The sequence below is a fragment of the Dipodomys ordii genome, unplaced genomic scaffold (assembly GCF_000151885.1).
Source record: "Dipodomys ordii isolate 6190 unplaced genomic scaffold, Dord_2.0 Scaffold99, whole genome shotgun sequence".
Taxonomy (NCBI): Eukaryota; Metazoa; Chordata; class Mammalia; order Rodentia; family Heteromyidae; genus Dipodomys; species Dipodomys ordii.
Window position 1 is genome coordinate 5359968 of NW_012267315.1, and position 18988 is coordinate 5378955.

General features: G+C 37.1%; 1 protein-coding gene across 2 annotated transcripts in view; it reads right to left on the bottom strand.

The window, feature by feature from the left end:
* Nucleotides 1-18988, bottom strand: part of Kiz (kizuna centrosomal protein) — an 89247-nt gene that overhangs the window by 50227 nt on the left and 20032 nt on the right. For both annotated transcript variants that reach the window (XM_013027102.1, XM_013027103.1), the window contains 3 exons: nucleotides 18298-18390; nucleotides 8954-9599; nucleotides 7530-7794 (listed from right to left, as the gene is read on the bottom strand). In XM_013027102.1, coding sequence (XP_012882556.1) covers nucleotides 7530-7794; nucleotides 8954-9599; nucleotides 18298-18390 — 1004 coding nt within the window. The remainder of the gene's footprint in view (nucleotides 1-7529; nucleotides 7795-8953; nucleotides 9600-18297; nucleotides 18391-18988) is intronic.

Here is an 18988-nt window from a genome sequence, read left to right on the forward strand (position 1 = left end):
TTTCCTAATGAGGAATGGAAAGGCCTGGGAGAATTTATAATAGATGTTTCCCTCCATCCTTAAACAGAGACAACCAGCCTGAACTCATCATGTTTCTAGTCAGTAACCAAGACTTAGTGATGGCTGTAGACATGCATTAAGAAATGAGTGTTTTCCTTTGGCAAAGTAGCAGGATATAAAATTAACACCTCCCCCCCCCCAAATCAGTAGCTTTTCTGCATGCTAACAATGAAAAGAGCAAGGCTGAAATCAGAAAAACAACTCCTTTTGTAATAGCTTCAAAAATAAATAAATAAAACTTAGGAATTATCTTATCCAAAGAGGTGAAGGACCTCTATGATGAAAACTTTTAAAACCTGAAACAGGAAATTAAAGCAGATTTAAGGAAGTGGGAAAACCTCCCATGCTCCTAGATGGGGAGGATTAACATCGTGAAAATGGCAATTCAATATCCCATTAACATTCTTTAATGAAATAACAGAATCCAAAAATTCATATGGAATAACGTAAGACCTGAAAAATAAAAACAATCTTTAACAGGAAAAACAGTGCGAGAAGAATATCAATTCTAAACTTCAAACTCTATTATAAAGCTGTAGTTATAAAAACAGCTTGGTACTGGCACCTGAACAGGCCTGAAGACCAATGAAATAGAATTGAAGACCCAGAAATGATCCCACAGACCAATGGCCACATAATCTTTGATAAGGGAGCCAAAATTATCAGATGAAGAAAGATGGCCTCTTCAACAAATAGTGCTGGCAGAATCGGCTATACACATGTAGAAAACTGAAGTTAGATCCTTATATATCACTCTGTACCAAAATCAACTCCAAATGGATCAAAGATCTTGAAGTAAGAGCAGATACCCTGAAAATATTACAGGAGGGGATAGGGGATACACTAGGGCTTCTTGGCATGGCTCAAAACTTCCTAAATAAAGATCCAGAACCACAACAAATCAAAGAAAGGCTGGATAAATGGAATCACATTAATCTGCAGAGCTTCTGCATGACAAACGACATAGCTAGCAAGATAATCAAAAAATCCACAGATTGGGAGAGGATCTGCATTAGCTATACAACAAACAAGGGCCTCATAAAAAAATATACCTAGATACCAGGTGCCAGTGGCTCAAACCTGTAATCCTAGCTACTCAGGAGGCTGAGATCTAAGGATCACGGTTCAAAGCCAGCCCGGGCAGGAAGCCTATGAGACTCTTATCTCCAATAAACCACTAGAAAACCAGAAGTGGCAGTGTGGCTCAAGCAGTAGAGCACTCACCTTGAGCTGAAGAGCTGAGGGATAGAGCCCAAGCCTAGAGTTCAAGCCCCATGACTGACAAAAAATAAAAAATAAATAAAATATATATCTAGAGCTCAAAAAATTAACCCCCAACAACAATAAATCCTCAAAGAAACAACCATCCCATTAATAAGTAGACTACAGAATTGAAAAGAGGACTGGGAATGTGGCTTAGTGGTAGAGTGCTTGCCTAGCATGCATAAAGCCCTGTGGTTTGCCGGGCGCTGGTGGCTCACGCCTGTAATCCTAGCTACTCAGGAGGCTGAGATCTGAGGATCGCGGTTCAAAGCCAGCCCGGGCAGGAAAGACCGTGAGACTCCTATCTCCAATAAACCACCAGAAAACCGGAAGTGGCGCTGTAGCTCAAGTGGTAGAGCGCTCGCCTTAAGCAAAAGAAGCTCAGGGACAGTGCCCTGGCCCTGAGTTCAAGCCCTAGGACTGGAAAAAAAAAAAGAATTAAAAAGAGACTTCTCTGGAGAGGAAATAAGAATAGACAATAGACACATGAAGAAATGCTCAACATTTCTCGCCATAAAAGAAATGCAAATCAAGCTGGGTGCCATGCATGTAATACTAGCTACTTAGGAGGCTGAGATCTGAGGATCATGGTTCAAAGCCAGCCCAGGCAGTTAAGTCCATAAGACTCTTATCTCCAATTAGCCAACAGAAAACCAGAAGTGGCACTGTAGCTCAAGTGGTAGAAGGTTTGCCTTGAGCTGAAGAGCTGAGGGACAGTGCCTAGGCCGAGAGTTCAATGCCCATGACTGCCAAAAAAATTAAGAAAAACAAAATGCAAATCAAAACTACATTCGGATTCCACCTCACCCCAGTTAGAATGGCCATTATCAAGGAAACAAATAATAACAGATGCTGGCAGTGATGTGGCCAAAAGGGAATGGCTACTACACTGTTGGGAATGTAAACTGGCTCAACCACTCTAGAAAGCAGAATGGAAGCTCCTCAAAAGACTTAAAACATAGAGCTCCCCTATGACCCAGCAATCCACTCCTGGGCATCTACCCAAACAATCACAAACAAGGCCACACTAAAGCTACTAGCACAACTATGTTCACTGCAGAATTATTTACCATAGCTAAGATATGGAACCACCCCAGATACCCCTCAGTAGATGAATGGATCAAGAAAATATGGTATATATACACAATGGAATTCTATGCTTCCATCAGAAAGAATGGCATCACCTCATTTGTAAAGAAATGGAAAACCTGGAAAAAAATAATATTAAGTGAAATCAGACTCAAAGAAACATAGGCTCTATGGTTTCCCTCATTTGTAGTAATTAGTATATGTCTAGGATAGTCCTAGCAGAGGATCATAACAGCTTGATAGTTATGTATATAGCTACTGACCATATGAAATGATGCTAATAGAAATTAACTCCAAGATATGGAAATGAGGGGTTTTGTTTTTGTTTTTTAACATACTAAGTGAAGTTATTTTTTTTCTTTTATTTTTTCCTTGGATTTATCTCCTGTTGTCACTGTTTTTGATTCTGGTACCCTGTGTCTTGTATATACGTTTCTCTGACTTGGCGAAGGGGAATAACAAAATGGTCAAATACAGGACAAAGGGTGAACCAGTGAAACAGCAATATAAGACACTATCTTGGAAATGAACTTTACAACTCTGGGGGAGAGGAGTTGATAGGGAGGAAAGTAGGAGAAAAATGAGGGAAAGGGGTAACAACGTTCAAGAAATATATTCATTACCTTACTTATATAACTGTAGCGCCTCTGTACTATAAATTTAAATTAAAATTAAACAAAGAATATCCATTATCCCTACTCCTTCAATATTGTCCCAGATGTCCCATGAAGTGTATGTAACAAAACTAGAGCAAGGATATAACATATGTAAAGATTCAAAATCAAGAAACAAAGTGTTCTTTAAAGCATATATTGTAGTTGAATTTATACAAAGTTGAAGAGTCTATGAACAATTTGTTAGATATTAAGACATCTTTCAAAAAGTTGGATTTAAAAAAAATCAGTGCAGTCACCTCTTCACATTGAGAAGGATACAAAAATATTTTTAAAAATTACGTCTGTATTTAACATGAACAGGTTTTTCCCCCTTGTCATTTATTCCCTAATCAACAGAATATAATAATTATATCCCATTTACATTTTATTCAGTGCTATAAGTAACCTAGACATGATGTTACGTATATGAGAATATGTGAATGAGCTATACACAAATACTGTACCATTTTATGAAGAGGACTTGAGTACCAGCAGGACTCTACAGGTATCTACAGGACTTCTAGAACCAAGTTCCTTAAGGTAATAAGAAACTACTGTATATAAGTGTGACACAGTCTTATATTCTAATAACCAAGCAAACAATCTATAATTTTTATAGAGATACAATACAAACACATGCACATATGCATGTATTACTTATTTTATGCCAAGATTGTTCTGTATGGAAGGGAGAGCAAAAAAACAGTGGGACTAAAGGTGAACCAATTCAGCAGTGATACTCACTAGACACTATGTTGGAAATGAACTATACAACTTTGGGGGAAGGGAAGTCAGGAAAAACTGGGAGAGAATAAAGGAGGGGGAGATGCTGTTCAAAAAGAAATGTACTCATTACCTGACTTATGTAATAGTAACCTCTCAGTACATCACTTTTACAATAAAATTGTTTGTTTTGTTTTTTTTTGGGGGGGGGCATTGGCCGTGGGGCCTGAACTCTGGGCCTGGACGCTGTCCCTCAGCTCTTCAGCTCAAGGCTAGCGTTCTACCACTTGAGCCACAGTACCACTTCCAGCTTTTTCTACTTATGTGGTGCTGAGGAATCGAACCCAGGGCCTCATACATGCAAGGCAAGCGCTCTACCACTGAGCCACCTTCCCAGCCCCATACAATAAAATGTTTTAATTGGCAAAGGCTGGAGTTCAAGCTGGCCAACAAAAATTTCTTTTAACATCTCTACAGACAGTATGTGATAATGACTATGATTCTCATTTACTTTGCTTGCTTTTTTTTTTTTTTTTGGTCAGTCATGGGGCCTGAACTCTGGGCCAGGACGCTGTCCCTCAGCTCTTCAGCTCAAGGCTGCTCAAGGCCAGTACTCTACCACTTGAGCCACAGCACCACTTCCGGCCTCATGCATGCAAGGCAAGCACTCTACCGCTGAGCCACCTTCCTAGCCCCTTACTTTGCTTTTGATTAGATCTCAAGATAACTTCCCTAAACACCAGGCTAAGAAATTTCAGAAATGTAAACCAAAATAAGGACAAAGAAAATATGTTAACTTTCTATTACTGTAACCAAATACCTGAAAAAAGCAACCTAAGGGAGGAAGTGTTTATATCAGAAGGTTCAACCCATGGTCCCTTGGCTCCATGTTTCTATACCTGTAGAAATACAATATGTCATAATGGTAGAAGCATGTGCCAGAGGTAAATCATCCCATCCAGACAGGAAGTAGAAAGAATGCCTATGAAGCTGGCTTTCTCCTTTTTTCTCTTTTATCACCTTCAATCAGGGCAGGTTCTTTCCTTTAGTTAATCCTAAGTGTCTCTGAAATGCCCTCAGAGACACTTCTAGAGGTGTGCTTTACTAATCTCCTAAATACTTCTCAAACCAATTGAGTTGGCAACCAAGATTAACCATCACAGGAATGCCTAGGTTTCACAGATCAAATAGCTAAGCTAATAGAGGCACAGCAAGATTGTGGAAAGACATGCCAGGCAGAACACTAAGAGTACTGATAGTTGCACCTAATGGCATTGTGTTATTTTTTCCAAAAGTAAAATGTACAACCTTACTTTGGGAACAAAGGCTAAAATATATATGAAGACAGAAGGATTCAGGCACTATCTATGTTGAGAGCAAAACTAGTGACTGTGCAGAAGAAAATAGTCAGCTGAGAACAGACCCAGGAAGTCATCATCATGTCTGAAGAAATAATCAATTTATAAATATACTTTTGCTTCTTTTAAAGTGATTTTTGAGGTAGGTTGTAAGAGAATACTACTCTAACTTATTATTCTGGGCTGTAGGATTTCCAGAAGCAAATCTTTCTAGATGAATAACTTCCCTCTTATATGTAACTTTTGAAAAAAAGGGATAAATTAAATTCATTGGATATGTTTCAATCTATTTTCCCTTTTTTATGACTCATAGAAACCAAGACTTCCATTTAACTTTGTTTGAAAGGTTGCATTACATCCTGCTTTTAGTAACACTCTAGGCGGAGAGAGAGAACAAAGGAACTTTGTAAATCATTCAAGTTTGAAGAAAGGAACATAGCACTTCATCAGTTTATCTGAGTCTGGAAGGCTCTTCTTAATTAATATAATTTGCACTTTGAGCTTATTTTTAACCTTACAAAATATTATCTTGGATGATACTTCAGCAACCTAGGCAGTAGAGAGATATGGGGGAGACAGTATAGAGTAGCAGTTAACGATGCTGATTCTGGACCCAGATGACCAAGTTCCAAGTATGCCGAATTACTTTGTGACTGTTACTAACTCTGTGTTTACATTTCCTCACCTATAAAATGTGCAAAATATAGAATTAAATGTTTATGAATAAGGCTCTTAATATAGAGCCTGGCACAGAACCTGCGGCAGTTCAGGGGTATATTACCATTATGATTGTGATTTAAAACATAAGAAGATTAAGAACATGAATTCTAGCACCAGACTTCCAGTTTGGACCTTAAGGGTACCAGTGACCAGCTTTTTGACCTTGGAACGTTATTTCTGACCTTTCTCTGAATTCCAGATTTGAAGAAATCTGTTTACTATGCATTTATACCTCAATGTTAAAAAGATCTCAAATATAACCTATCTAGGATTTATATTTTGATTGCTTTCCCTTAAATCAATGGCTCCTATGAGTTCCTATCTTAGTAAGTAACTCAGTATCTACTCACGCAGTCACTGCCACTAAATCTTGAAGCCATCCTTCTGCCCCTTCTCTCACACCACCAACATCCAATCTCTAATCCTGCTGGTTCTTCATAAAAGTATATCCAGGATCTGCCACTTCTCACCACCCGTGACGATACCCTTGTCCAGATAACAACATTTCTCCCCTGGATCATTATAATATTCTCCAAACGGATCTCTTTTCTTCCCCCTTTCTCCCAGTTTATTTTCCATTAAGCAACCAATTCCTCTGAAGTACAATCCAAAGTTCTGCCTGCAGCCTACAGGATCCACCATGATAGGGACTACTCTCATTCCACCTTTTCTTTCCCTTCACATCTTCTGATCCTGCTGCACTGTCCTCTTTTTTTTTAATTTAATTTAATTTTATTTGTGAACATACTGTACAGAGGGGTTACAATTGCATGGGCAGGATAATGCATGCACTGTCCTCTTTGCTGTTCCTAGAAACACCAAGTATGCTTTCACTGCATGGCCTCTGTATTGTGTTCCCTTTGCTCTTATTCAAATGAAACCTATCTCTCTCCCAAATATGGGAGGAGAAGCAGGAAATAAAAACTGAGAAACAAATAAATATACCAATATGAAAAAAGAAATGACAAAAAAATAAAGCAGATTAAGTGGACAGAGAAGCAGACTAAGATGACAGGGGATAGGTGGGTAGGTTACTTAAAACTTTAACCAATGATTATTTGGGTATGATTATAACTACTAATCACCATAATTCAAAGATACTATTTTACAAGATACTTTTTAAAGCTATTTGAGCCAGGCACTGGTGGATCCCACCTATAATCCTAGCTACTCAGGAGGCTGAGACCTGAGGGTCGAGGCTCAAAAGCAGCCCAGGCAGGAAAGTTTGTGAGTCTCTTATCTCCAATTAACAACCAAAAAGCTCAAAGTAGAGAAATGGCTCAAGTGGGAGAGTGCTACCCTTGGACAAAAAGAAGCTCAGAGATAGTACCAAACCCAGGCTGTGAGTTCAAGTCCTAGAACTGGCACACACAAAAATGCTACTTGAGACAGACAGACAGAAAGAAAGAAAAGAGAGGGAGAGAAAGGTGGGGAAGGAAAGGAAAGGAAGGAAAGAAAGAAGAAGAAATAGAAGAGGAAAAGAAAAAGTAGAAGGAAAAAAGAAATAAAATTAGATCATATCTAAAAGGCAACTTATAATACTTAAGAAGCCCATACCCCATCATGGCAAATGCTCAATAAAATGATCCTAGTGATTTGGTTTCTAAAAATGTACACAATAAAAACAGAATAGTAAAAGAGAAGAGAAGCAATAGCTTACTGTCTTGTTGGTGAGTTAGTAGAGGATTCCTTTTCTGGATCACAATTCTTGTTTTCAGTGGATAGGACATTATTTTCTTGCTTGAAATCTTCTCCCTTCTTTTTGTCACCTGGATATGGCTGTGGTTCTAGATGCTCCAAAAATGAGTCTTTTTCAGTTAGAGAGATGGTAAGGTCATTGCTACTACATGAACTTTCTTCCTCCTGTTCTTCCAGCATTTTTATGAAAGGCCTTTGTGCCTCTGGGGACCCATGGGCAAGATGATCTGTAAGAGGGAAAATGAAGAGATTACTGATCACTAACTAAAGAGACAACAGAAGTAACAGAGAAAAAAATATTTGTCGGTTAAAAACATATGCAACTTACAATTAATTTTAGTATTTAAAACCTGGGCAAGGGGCAGGGCTCAAGCAGTAGAGTACCTGACTACTAAGTATGAGGCCCTAAGTTAAAATCCCAGTACCACCAAAAGCAAGCAAACAAAACAAAAAGACATACATACATAAAAAGTATTTTTTGTGTATGAAGTATCAGGGATGGAACCCAGGGCCTTATGTATGTTAAACATGTACTTCACACTGAGCTACACTCATATCCCTTAAAAATATTTGGCACTGCTAGCGCATGCCTATAATCCCAGCTACTCAAGAGGCTGAGATGGGAGAATAATGGTTCAAAACTCTTCCAGGAAAGAAAGTCCAATTAACCACCAAAAAAGCTAAAACTGGGGCTGCTCAAGTGGTAGAATGGTAACCTTCAACAAAAAGAAAAAAAAAAACTGGCACCCATGTCTTGAGTTAGGCTCCAAGACTAGCATAAAAAAATTCTTTTAATATTTTAATGCACACACACACACACACACACACACACACACGCACACACACACACACAGAGGTACTGGAGATTGAACTCAAAGCCTCATGCTCTGGCAAGGGGAATCACAGGTGTTCTACCACCTGAACCAAACATCAACTTCCTGTTTTTTGCTGGTTAACAGGAGAATCTCTTGGGCTCTTTTGCCCAGGCTGACTTCCAATTTTGACCTTCTCATTTTAGCCTCTTGAGTAGTTAGGACTACAGGCTTGAGCCACCAGGGCCTAGCTAAAGTGTTGTTAATAATATTTTTTAAAATCAGTTCATTTTCAAAATATTTCCTTGAACTCATTTAAGGACTGATTAGAATGAAATGCACTAACAAAGTCACTATTATTATCATTGTTGTTGTTGTTATTTTTGGTAGTACTAGTGAACTCAGTACTTTGTGCTTGCTAGGCAGGTGTTCTACCACTAGAGCCACACAATCACCTCTCATTATTTTGTTTTTTGACAGAGATAAAATTAGAGCATAATTTGTAAGATTACTACCACCCAGAAAAACTAAGCACTAACAAAAACCAGCAAACAAACTCAGCCTCTTATCCAACCTGAGAAACCTTCACAGGCAGAATGCTTCTCTTGAGACCACTTATTTTCAGATGCACAGTGTTCTGAAACTGATATTGCAGAGACTGGCGGGCTGGCTCTTTCTTCCTTAACTTCAATATGTTTTCGTGTCAGTATTTCTCCTTCTGATCCTTCTGATCTGCTGGAACTGTCACACTTTAAATCAGTGGTTCTGTTCTCTGGACTTAATCTTTCCTGTAACGAGGAATGGAGTTCGGCGGACTTTTTGCCTTCAGATAAATTATTCTTGCTATGACGTGAACTGCTTCCTATCTGCAAGCAATGAGTTGGTTCTTCCTCAGACAATACACTGGCTGTGACTGGCGTTTTTTCACCAATCTGAAGAGATGTCTTTCCATCTATTTTGTCAGTCTTATTTAAGCACTGTGTGTCATTATTAGTTTGTACTACACAGCTGTCTGTCACATTACTGCTCTGTGCTGTCTGTTGGTGTGAATATGGGTCAGGAATTGAAAAGTTCTTTGTGGGTTGGGGAGATTTCTGCTCTGTACTGAAATCTCCAATGCTTGAAATGGCTGACATTTGGCGCCCCATAAAGACTGTTGCTGGTTGATACAACCCTCTTGACATGGATGTGCCCAAGTTGATTCCTGTCTGCACTGCCTCCTGCAAGAAGACATGGAAGTATAAAACATGTGAACAGTTTGGCTGTTTTCAAAAATGAAAGGTAAGATCATGAAATCAGCACCTACCTTGTTTGATAAAACAAATGCATGTTCTCAATGCAACTGAATTGTATTATTAAAATTAAACTGGATACATTTTATTATATACATACCAAATAAACAAACAAAAAACTTTTATTTCTAAAAGCATGCCATAGAACCATAGCAGAACTACATGGAGTTCCTCTGTCTAGAACTTCATGCCATCTTCTCCCTCTTCCTTGTCACTTGGATTCATTTGTGGTTCTAGATTCTAAAATCAGATAATTTTCACTTACATATAACGGAACTACAGAGGTAGCAAACCAAACCAAGCAAAAATGGATAGGGAGAGAATACAAAGGAATATTGGAGGTTTCAAAATTCTACTATTAGTATTAGGAAAAGTTCCAAGGTTGGACATGGTGGTACATGGCTATAATCCTAGAACTCAGGAGACAGGTAGAAGGATCATGAATTCAAAGCCAGCCTGTACTAGACACTGCCTCAAAAATAAAACTCAAAAAAAAGAATGAGAGACAGACTGGCTGGCAGGCAGGCAGGCAGATAGACAGACAGACAGACAGAGGGAAAAAAAAACCCTCAGGATCACATGTACAAAAATATCAAAATCTGTAGTAAAATTATAAATCATATCAGTTTTCCTAAGTAACCTCAAGTGATTTAAAAAATGTGTAGCAATTTAAAATTACTTTCATGTCTATGGTGAGAATAAGCATAGTCAGATAGGGAAAAAGGAAGAGAGGGAAAGGAAAAGGAAGGGAGAGAGCAGAAAAGCAAGGAAATGAGATTAAGAGAGGGCAGGAGAGAAGAATAGGGAAGGAGAAGGGAACACTGGTTCAATGGCTTGAATAAGGGACATGGTGAAAAGCAGAATGAGAAGTAACAAACATAAAGCCTCCAGAAAGTAAAATACTTTTCTTCCAAAGCATTTTCAAGGACATAAAAGCATTTATTTCACAGAGGCATATAGATAGGGAGGTTTAATGTCTTTGCAAATGAAAAACCTGAGGCCCCAATAATGAGAGAAAAATCACACACAATCACACACACACACACACACACACACACACACACACACACACACACACACACAGATGAAACAATCTAAGTCTTGCTTCCCTTTATACAGTTTCTTCTATTTATAAAATAAAAGAAGACATGCTTGGAAGTAAGACATTACTTGGAAGTAAAAAAGAAAAAAATGAACAGCGATGACAGAGAAAATGGTGGAATAGGACCTCTGAAAAATTCTTTGAAAATTCTCTCTGCCATAAAAGAGATAACACCAGAAAGATTTTTTTCAGTAACTTTCAATAACTTTTTAAAACTCTGAAAATTTACCAGGCTTGAAGCAATGTGGTGTGTGTGTGTGTGTGTGTGCTGTGTGTTAGTGTGTGTGTGTGTGTGTGTGTGTGCAAATCTTGATTGGAACAGTGAGCTTCATGGTACTTTAATCCCCCACTTCACTCACGACTCCCTTCACAACAAGTAGGTAATTCATTTTAAAACCTATATTCACAGCAAGAGAGAAAAAGGGATAGCATTCCTGTTTGGCAGTTCTTTGGAAAACTCATGTAAAACAAAAACAAAAAAAATTTTAAGCCTTTATTTGTTGCAGTCCTGTACTTATCCAGTACAAATAGCTTCTTTTTTTCTTGGAAAATTTGTTGAAAATAATAAGAGGCAATTGTCTAATACAAAAACTATATAAGGTAGTGGCTAAAATTCAAGGCAAACAGTAGGCTAACAAAAAAATTTAAAGGAAAAGCTGGTGAAAGAAAGATCCATTGGAGGGAGGGTTCTGAAAAGCTCCCAACATATTCTTAAGTATCTAAATAGCCACCTACACATGCAGGACTATGGATGTGCTCAGGAAATCGTTACATGAATTTCTACGCTCTCACCAGCTTAACTTAAGACTCTGTAAAAGTAGGAATTGTAGGTTAAGGGGAAGGAATGAACTTCTCAGCTGAGTGCTGAAAGTGCACACACGTCATTACCTGTTTACTAAGTCTATTGAACAGAAACTTCAATGACTTTAATTAGTTCCAGAAAGTCACTAAACAACAAAGCAATATTTTATTATTTACATTTACATTTTATTGCATTGTTCAAGTTTCAACAAAAAATAATTAAAAAGAAAAAGAAACAGGAAACTGGTTCTCTTTTTTTTGCCGGTCGTGGGGGCTGAACTCTGGGCCTGGGCGCTGTCCCTCAGCTCTTCAGCTCAAGGCTAGCGCTCTACCACTTGAGCCACAGCACCACTTCCGGCTTTTTTTTCCTGCTTATGTGGTGCTGAGGAATGGAACCCAGGGCCTCATGTTTGCAAGGCAAGCGCTCTACCACTGAGCCACCTTCCCAGCCTCCGAAACTGGTTCTCATATAGGGCAAGAAAAAAAATCAACCAACAGAAACTGTCCATGAGAAGTTCAGGTATTGAACATACCAGATAAAGACATTAAATTAGCTACATTAAATATAGTCAAACAATTATAGGAAACCAGGTCTAAAGAACTAAGATATCTTTTTTGGTAGTTAATTGGAGATAAGAGTCTCATGGGCTTTCCTGCCCAGGCTGGCTTCCAACCATGATCCTCAAATCTCAGCCTCCTGAGTAATTACAGACATGAATTACAGACATGAGTCAACAACACCCATCAAGAAAAATTAAAGGCTTCTTAAGCTTTTTTTTCAAGACATGAAATAATAAAAGTACATTGTTTTAAAGTAAAATACTGGTCAAGATATATCTATTTTAGTTTATAATTACAATAATTTCAAATTGATTAATATATTTTTATTTCCATCTTTTTCCAGTAAAAACAAATTTCAAATAAATTTTTAAAATAAAATAATTTTAAGTCAATAGTTTGTTAATTAAATCATGTAATTTCTTATAGGTCTACTCAAATTGTCTACTTCTTTCTGGTCCAACTTTGATCGTACATTTCTGAGATATGTCCAACTTATCTAGGTGATCTAATTTGTTGATAGACTTATTAAAAGATTTCTCTTATAATCTTTTTTATTCCTGGGAAGTCAGTCACAAAATACCCATTTGTATTTCTAATTTTAAAAAATTGAGTCGTCTTGTTTTCTTAGTGAATCTAAGGGGTTGTCAACTTGTTGATTCTTTTCAAAGAAATAACATGAATTTTTATTCCTTCTTATACATTTGTATTCTTTTATTTGTCTCTTCTCTATTCATTTGTTGTTGTTCTTTCTGTCTGCTTTGGACCCTATTTTCTTTCTTTCTTTTTTTGGGAGGGGCCTGGGAGCTGTCCCTGAGCTCTTCAGCTCAAGGCAAGTTCTCCCACTTGAGCCACAGCACCACTTCTGGTTTTCTGGTGGTTAATTAGAGATAAGAATCTCACGGGCTTTCCTGCCTGGGCTGCCTTTAAACTGTGATTCTCAGATCTCAGCCTCCTGAGTAGCTAGGATTATAGGCGTGAGAGTTTTCTTTTTTAAAATATGTGTGCATAGATCTTTTTGACTTTATCATATTTGACTTGAGCTTTACTGATTCATGATTTTCATCTAACTGGAAAGTTTTTTCTTTTCCTTGTCATTTCGTCACAATTTTTTTGGTCCCTTTCTCTTGCTCCTTTCCTTCTGGGAATATTTTCTTTTCTTTCTCTCTCTCCTTTCCTTTCCCACCCCCCTATTTGTGTATATAAGAACAGCCTATAGGATACATCAGAAAGATACAATCTACAACCAACGCTGTTGGCACTTCCATCTGAACTTTCAACTTCTAGAACTGTGAGCAATCTGTTGTTTAAGTCACTCTGTTTGTAGCATTTTGTTAAAGGCAGCCCACCAAACTAATATACCATGACAATGTGATTTTTTAAATTCCTCTTTCATTTAATTCCACTTTCAGTTATAGTCACCACCAAATTCTCACAATTATGACTACAAATTCTCACAATTATGACTACAATGAGATGTCTCTGGCCATTAAATCCATCAGTTGTTGGAATTATCAAATTTTACCATGGATCTATTAAAGCATATTCTGTAACTTATCTTGCAGGGTAAAAACAACCATAAAATCAATCCATAATGAGTTGTTATCATCAAGTGGTATTATTTTCCACTTTTTAATTTATAGGTAGCCTCTCTACTCCCTATCCCTACAGTGGCCCTTTACTACCACAGAGAGGTGGTAAGAAGTCAGGAGCAAAATACGCTACCTTAATGAAGAACAAAGGATGACAATGGTGACAGTAGAAGTGAGGAGTATGGCAGTAGGATCAATGACTATTCAATTAGACAAGTACAAAGTACCAACCACAAACTAAAGAGATTTATGCTCATTACTTCTAATCTTCCAAACAACTATTATTATTTTGTCTATTCTTAAGGGATTAGCCAGGTTGAGCAACTTGCCTACAGTCACAGAGCCAGAATTCAAATTCAAGTATCCTTGTTTTGCTTAATATATAGAGAATATGTGGTTAGACTCTCCCCTTCCTCAAGCCAGCCATTCCTCTAAGGCTGGCCATTCAGATTTTCACTTTTTTGGCTACTATAAATAATGCTGCAACAGACAAATGGTATTTCTGCTATTTTGAACTAAAGCTATTCCTAGGGAATACGTGACCAAAGTTAGACTACTAACACAAAGTATGTAAGTATATTAATTATGATGGTCATTGCCAAATTCTTTTTCAAAAATGATTCTAGACACTAACTCATTTTTTTCAGACTGCATAGTATCTTTTTCTAAAAATATATAGTACACAGAATTTGGCAAGAATAAGAAATTGGTATTTGTCCTCATGCGAAAGTTCTCTAATCCTCTGTGTCATCATTAAAGGGAAAAAATAGTATTTTCCACAAACTATATCTTCCTCTTGTTAAAATGACATATTTTCCCCATATCTTTTTTATTTTTGATGCTGGTTCTAGGTCTTAAATTCAGGTCTTGTCTGAGCACTTCCCTTTAGCTGTTTTTTTTTTTGTGTTTTTTTTTTGTTTTTTTTTTGCTGGTTAACTGAAGATAAAAGGTCTTACAGACTTTTCTGTCTGGACTAGCTCTAAACTGTAATCATATCTCAGCCTCCTGAGTAGCTAGAATTAAAAGCATGGGCCATCAGCTCATTTTTCCTCCTTACTCATGTACTTTTTAGCCCCATCAGTCCACAAACATGCACTTATATCTATGAATACAAATTTCTTACTTGTCTTTGTCATATATCTGCCATATATATCCAGTACAGGAAAGAATAAAGGAAGGTATTTGCTTGGTCCAATGCTATATAAAAGGTTCTTTCTTTCTACCCCCTTCCTTCCTTCTCCTCCCTTCGTCACCCTCTTTCTTTTTTGTCAGTCCTGAGGCTTGAACTCAGAGCACTGGAGCACTGGTTCAGGCCTGAGGCTTGAACCCTGGGCACTGTCCTTGAGCTTCTTTGTTCAAGGCTAGCACTCTTCCACTTTAGCCACAGCTCTTCTTCCAGCTTTTTTTGGGTAGCCAGCCCAGGCTGGCTTTGAATCACAATCCTCAAAACTCAGCTCCCTGAGTAAATAGGATTACAGCTGTGAGTCACAGATGCTCACCAAAAGGTAATTTTATTGTGAAGCTAAATTTCTTCAAGAAAAGGCCTCTTCCACTACATTTCCAACTAATTGTTTTTATTTATTAGTTTCCAGATCAAAATAAATTTAAGAAGACTCTAAACTAGTCTATTCTGTTGAAATCTGAGTCTAACTACTACTTACCAGTTGTGTAATCTGGGGTCAAGGTATTTAATGCTTTGTTTGAGACAGAATCTAGCTATAATAGCCTAGGCTTGTTTCCAACTCACCATGTTCTTGCCTCAGCCTCAGCTTCCAAGTGTTAGAATTATAGGCAAGCACCACAATTACATAATGTTGTAGTGTGTGTGTGTGTGAGAGAGAGAGTATGTGTCTGTACACACATAAATGTTTAGATCTATACCTGAAACATATTAAAACCAATGTAAATGTTGACTATGGATCAAAGCTAATTCTCCACCAGCCACTTAGAAGGAACCCCAGAAGGAAGCAGAATCTGTCTTCTGAAATAGGACACATAACTTGCTCAAAGAGAACAGCTATCAGCTCTTTCTCCTTTTATATTGGTAGGCTATTATCCCTTACCATTATCAGTCAATTGCCATTATAACCATTATTGTTCCTCCTGTCTACCCTGACCCTTATTTCCCCAGTTTTATCCTGTGCTGCATTGCCAGACTCATCTCTCTGCAGCTGTGCATTTGTGATGGAACTGCTCTGCTCCCAAGGCCTTCCTTTATCTACTCTAACACACACATGCATGGATACATGCACTCACAATCATTCCAAGTACTAAGATTCATGATGTACCTGTCCAAGTTCATTTGTTAACAATATCCTCAATAAGCTCTTTAGATTTCAGACAGACTGTCCAACTATCCTCTGGCCTTTCTTGTTCCTACGCCTTTATCCATAATACCTCCCACTGCTACAATGTCCATATATTCCTATGACCTGTGTCCTACTTATCCCTCAATGCCTACTTGAACACCATCTTTTTTTCTTTTTCCTACCAAGGTTTGTGTTACTTAGTGCAGAAGAAGCAGTCTCATTTTCCTCCATGTAGCTCATGCCTATTCTCTATTACTGGTACTTATTGCACACTATCCTGTCCATCAGAAAGGCTATTTTGTAAGAAGTACCTTGTGGGCAAGAATTGTGACATTATAGAGGACCTACTGTGGCTTCTCAAACACAACAGTTATTCAATAACTATACTATATTCAATTGGTGGTACTCCACTATGCATTAGGAAAATCTCTGGAGACCAATGATCCTGGGCACAGAGAATAATTAAAGTGATTGTCCAAAAAAGAGGAACTTAAAGTTTCAATAAAAAATATAAGATAACCCATATTAATGATTGGCATAGTTATGGTTTTGTTATAGTCTGTTTGCCTTTTAACTGAACATTAATGAAAAATTAGAAAAGGCAAGATATAAGTTTCTCCAATGTTATCTACTTGATTTCTACCTAAAGTCAATAGGCAAAGCTTTTAAGATGATACCTTTCAGCATAAAGAAAATAGTTCTATTTTATTAAGTGAAGATTTCTTAACTATGTATAAGGTAAGGAATTGGTAGTGCAAATAAAAAAAAACACTCTCCCATTTTACTTAAGTATCATTGACACTGTCATACTAAGAATGTGTCTACCAGGAATGATATAGAGAGAACAAACTGGTTGGCAGATTAAAAACACATCAATTATTTTATGACCAAATGTCAAAAAGAAAAACTGCATGGATGGTTTAAAAGTCTATCACATCATACCACATTTGGCCGACTTCTAATGGCATATAAATCATTTATCATTAAAGGCCTTTTTATATAGGTCAGGATTGGTGGGGCTTGGTGTTTTGTATCTTACCATTTAAAGAATGCTCTAAATTCTAGCTTTTTAACTTTTTAATCTATGAGGAAAGAAAACTAAAACTTCCTATAAACTCAGATTAATGCCCGCTAATGCACGGAAGAAAGAAAAACTAAAACCTTCCTCCTACTATAAAAACAAAATAGTGTGGCCTCTGTTTCTTTTCTGATAAGAGTCTTAAATACCAAACAGTTAACTGCATAATAACATTTACTGGCAGCCAGGCAGCCTGCTTAGCAGATATATAAAGCAGGTAAAAGGAGAAAAAGTTAATTTCTTGGCTGAATGATTCCATCGGTAGCTATAGGGCAAACCTGAAAGTCTTTTAGTAAAGTAGCAGTTGATTCTTCTATCAATCTGTAGCACACATACTCTTCCAAGGAAAGCATTAAATATGAAAATCATATCCCGTTATCATCTGTTTCCAGCTTTCAGCCCAGTAAGCTTTCCTTAATGAATGCTGCAGCCTAAGGAACAAGCACGCTGTTGGCTTTTCTGAATAATGGAGTGATGCTACCATTTTTGCTTATTACAATATCGACTGGCTGAGGGGGTTTCACACATAGTCACAAGTGACTACTCTTGCCAGCATGCTCCAAGTTATTACAAGATGTTTTTAGACATTTCATCTAAAAGAGCTTTACTGCTTTTAGAGAAGAAAACATCTATGGTCTTGAACAGAATCATTTATATGGAGATAGGCAGAGGATTAGAAGCCTGCATTACGGCAGATACATAGCAGAATTTATTTAAGTATTCCTTGCCGGCCTTTTTGTCTATTGCTCAGATATGCAATCTTTTCTTTCCACTTTCTCTTTAAAAAGGTTCAAATGTACAAAACCATACACAGAAAAATATATACACAAAGCAAAAAAATGCTACATTTAGCTTAATTTTTATTTAAAGCATTTCTCAAACTAAGAAAAAGTAGTTATAAAACATAATTACTATTATTATACATAATTTTGTAAGTTAATAAAAGAAAAAATAAAAGCACAATTTTATCTCCTAATAACACTGAGATTTTCTCCGAAATCTAAATCTTAAATTCAAAGTGACTGCTTTTTAGCAAACTTAATTCAATTAGACATTAAAGTAATATTCTAACAAAAAAAATCTTTAATGATTTCAAGCTCAACAAAAAGAACTTTATAATAATATCTTAAAATATGAACATTCAGACACCATCTGTAAGCAGAAAATATCATTTTAAATGTATTACCTTTTCTCTATCTTCACCTTTTAGTTCATCTTTTGTTTCCAGGCTATCTTTTGAGAGAAACTGCATATTCTTAATTCGTGTTTCATATTCAATCTAAACATGAACAAAGTATGATTTTATGGTTGACATTACAACTAGAACTTATATATAATTTACCATCATAAAATGAACAAAATTTATTCTCTATTGTATAACTACTTCCCTTGACTGATGTTGCCAAGAAAATTAATTTATGTTAGAAAATAGAAAATAAAACAAATAGCATACAGAAAGTCCAATTCTGCCAGCTGCTAGTAGGGCTCATGCCTGTAATCCTAGCTACTCAGGAGGCTAAGATCTGAGGGTCATGGTTTGAAGCCAGCCTAGGCAAGAAAGGCCATGAGACTCTTTTTTTTTCTTTTTATTTATTTTATTTTATTTGTGAACATACTGTACAGAGGGGTTACAATTACATGGGCAGGATAATGCGTACTCTTATCTCTAATGAACTACCCCCAAAAACTGGAAGCAGAGCTGTGGCTCAAAGTGGTAGAGTGCTAGCTTTGAGCAGAAGAGCTTAGGGACAGTGCCCAGGCCCTAAGTTCAAGCCCCATAACAAGAAAGAAAGAAAGAAAGAAAGAAAGAAAGAAAGAAAGAAAGAAAGAAAGAAAGAAAGAAAGAAAGAAAGAAAGAAAGAAAGAAAAGGAGGGAG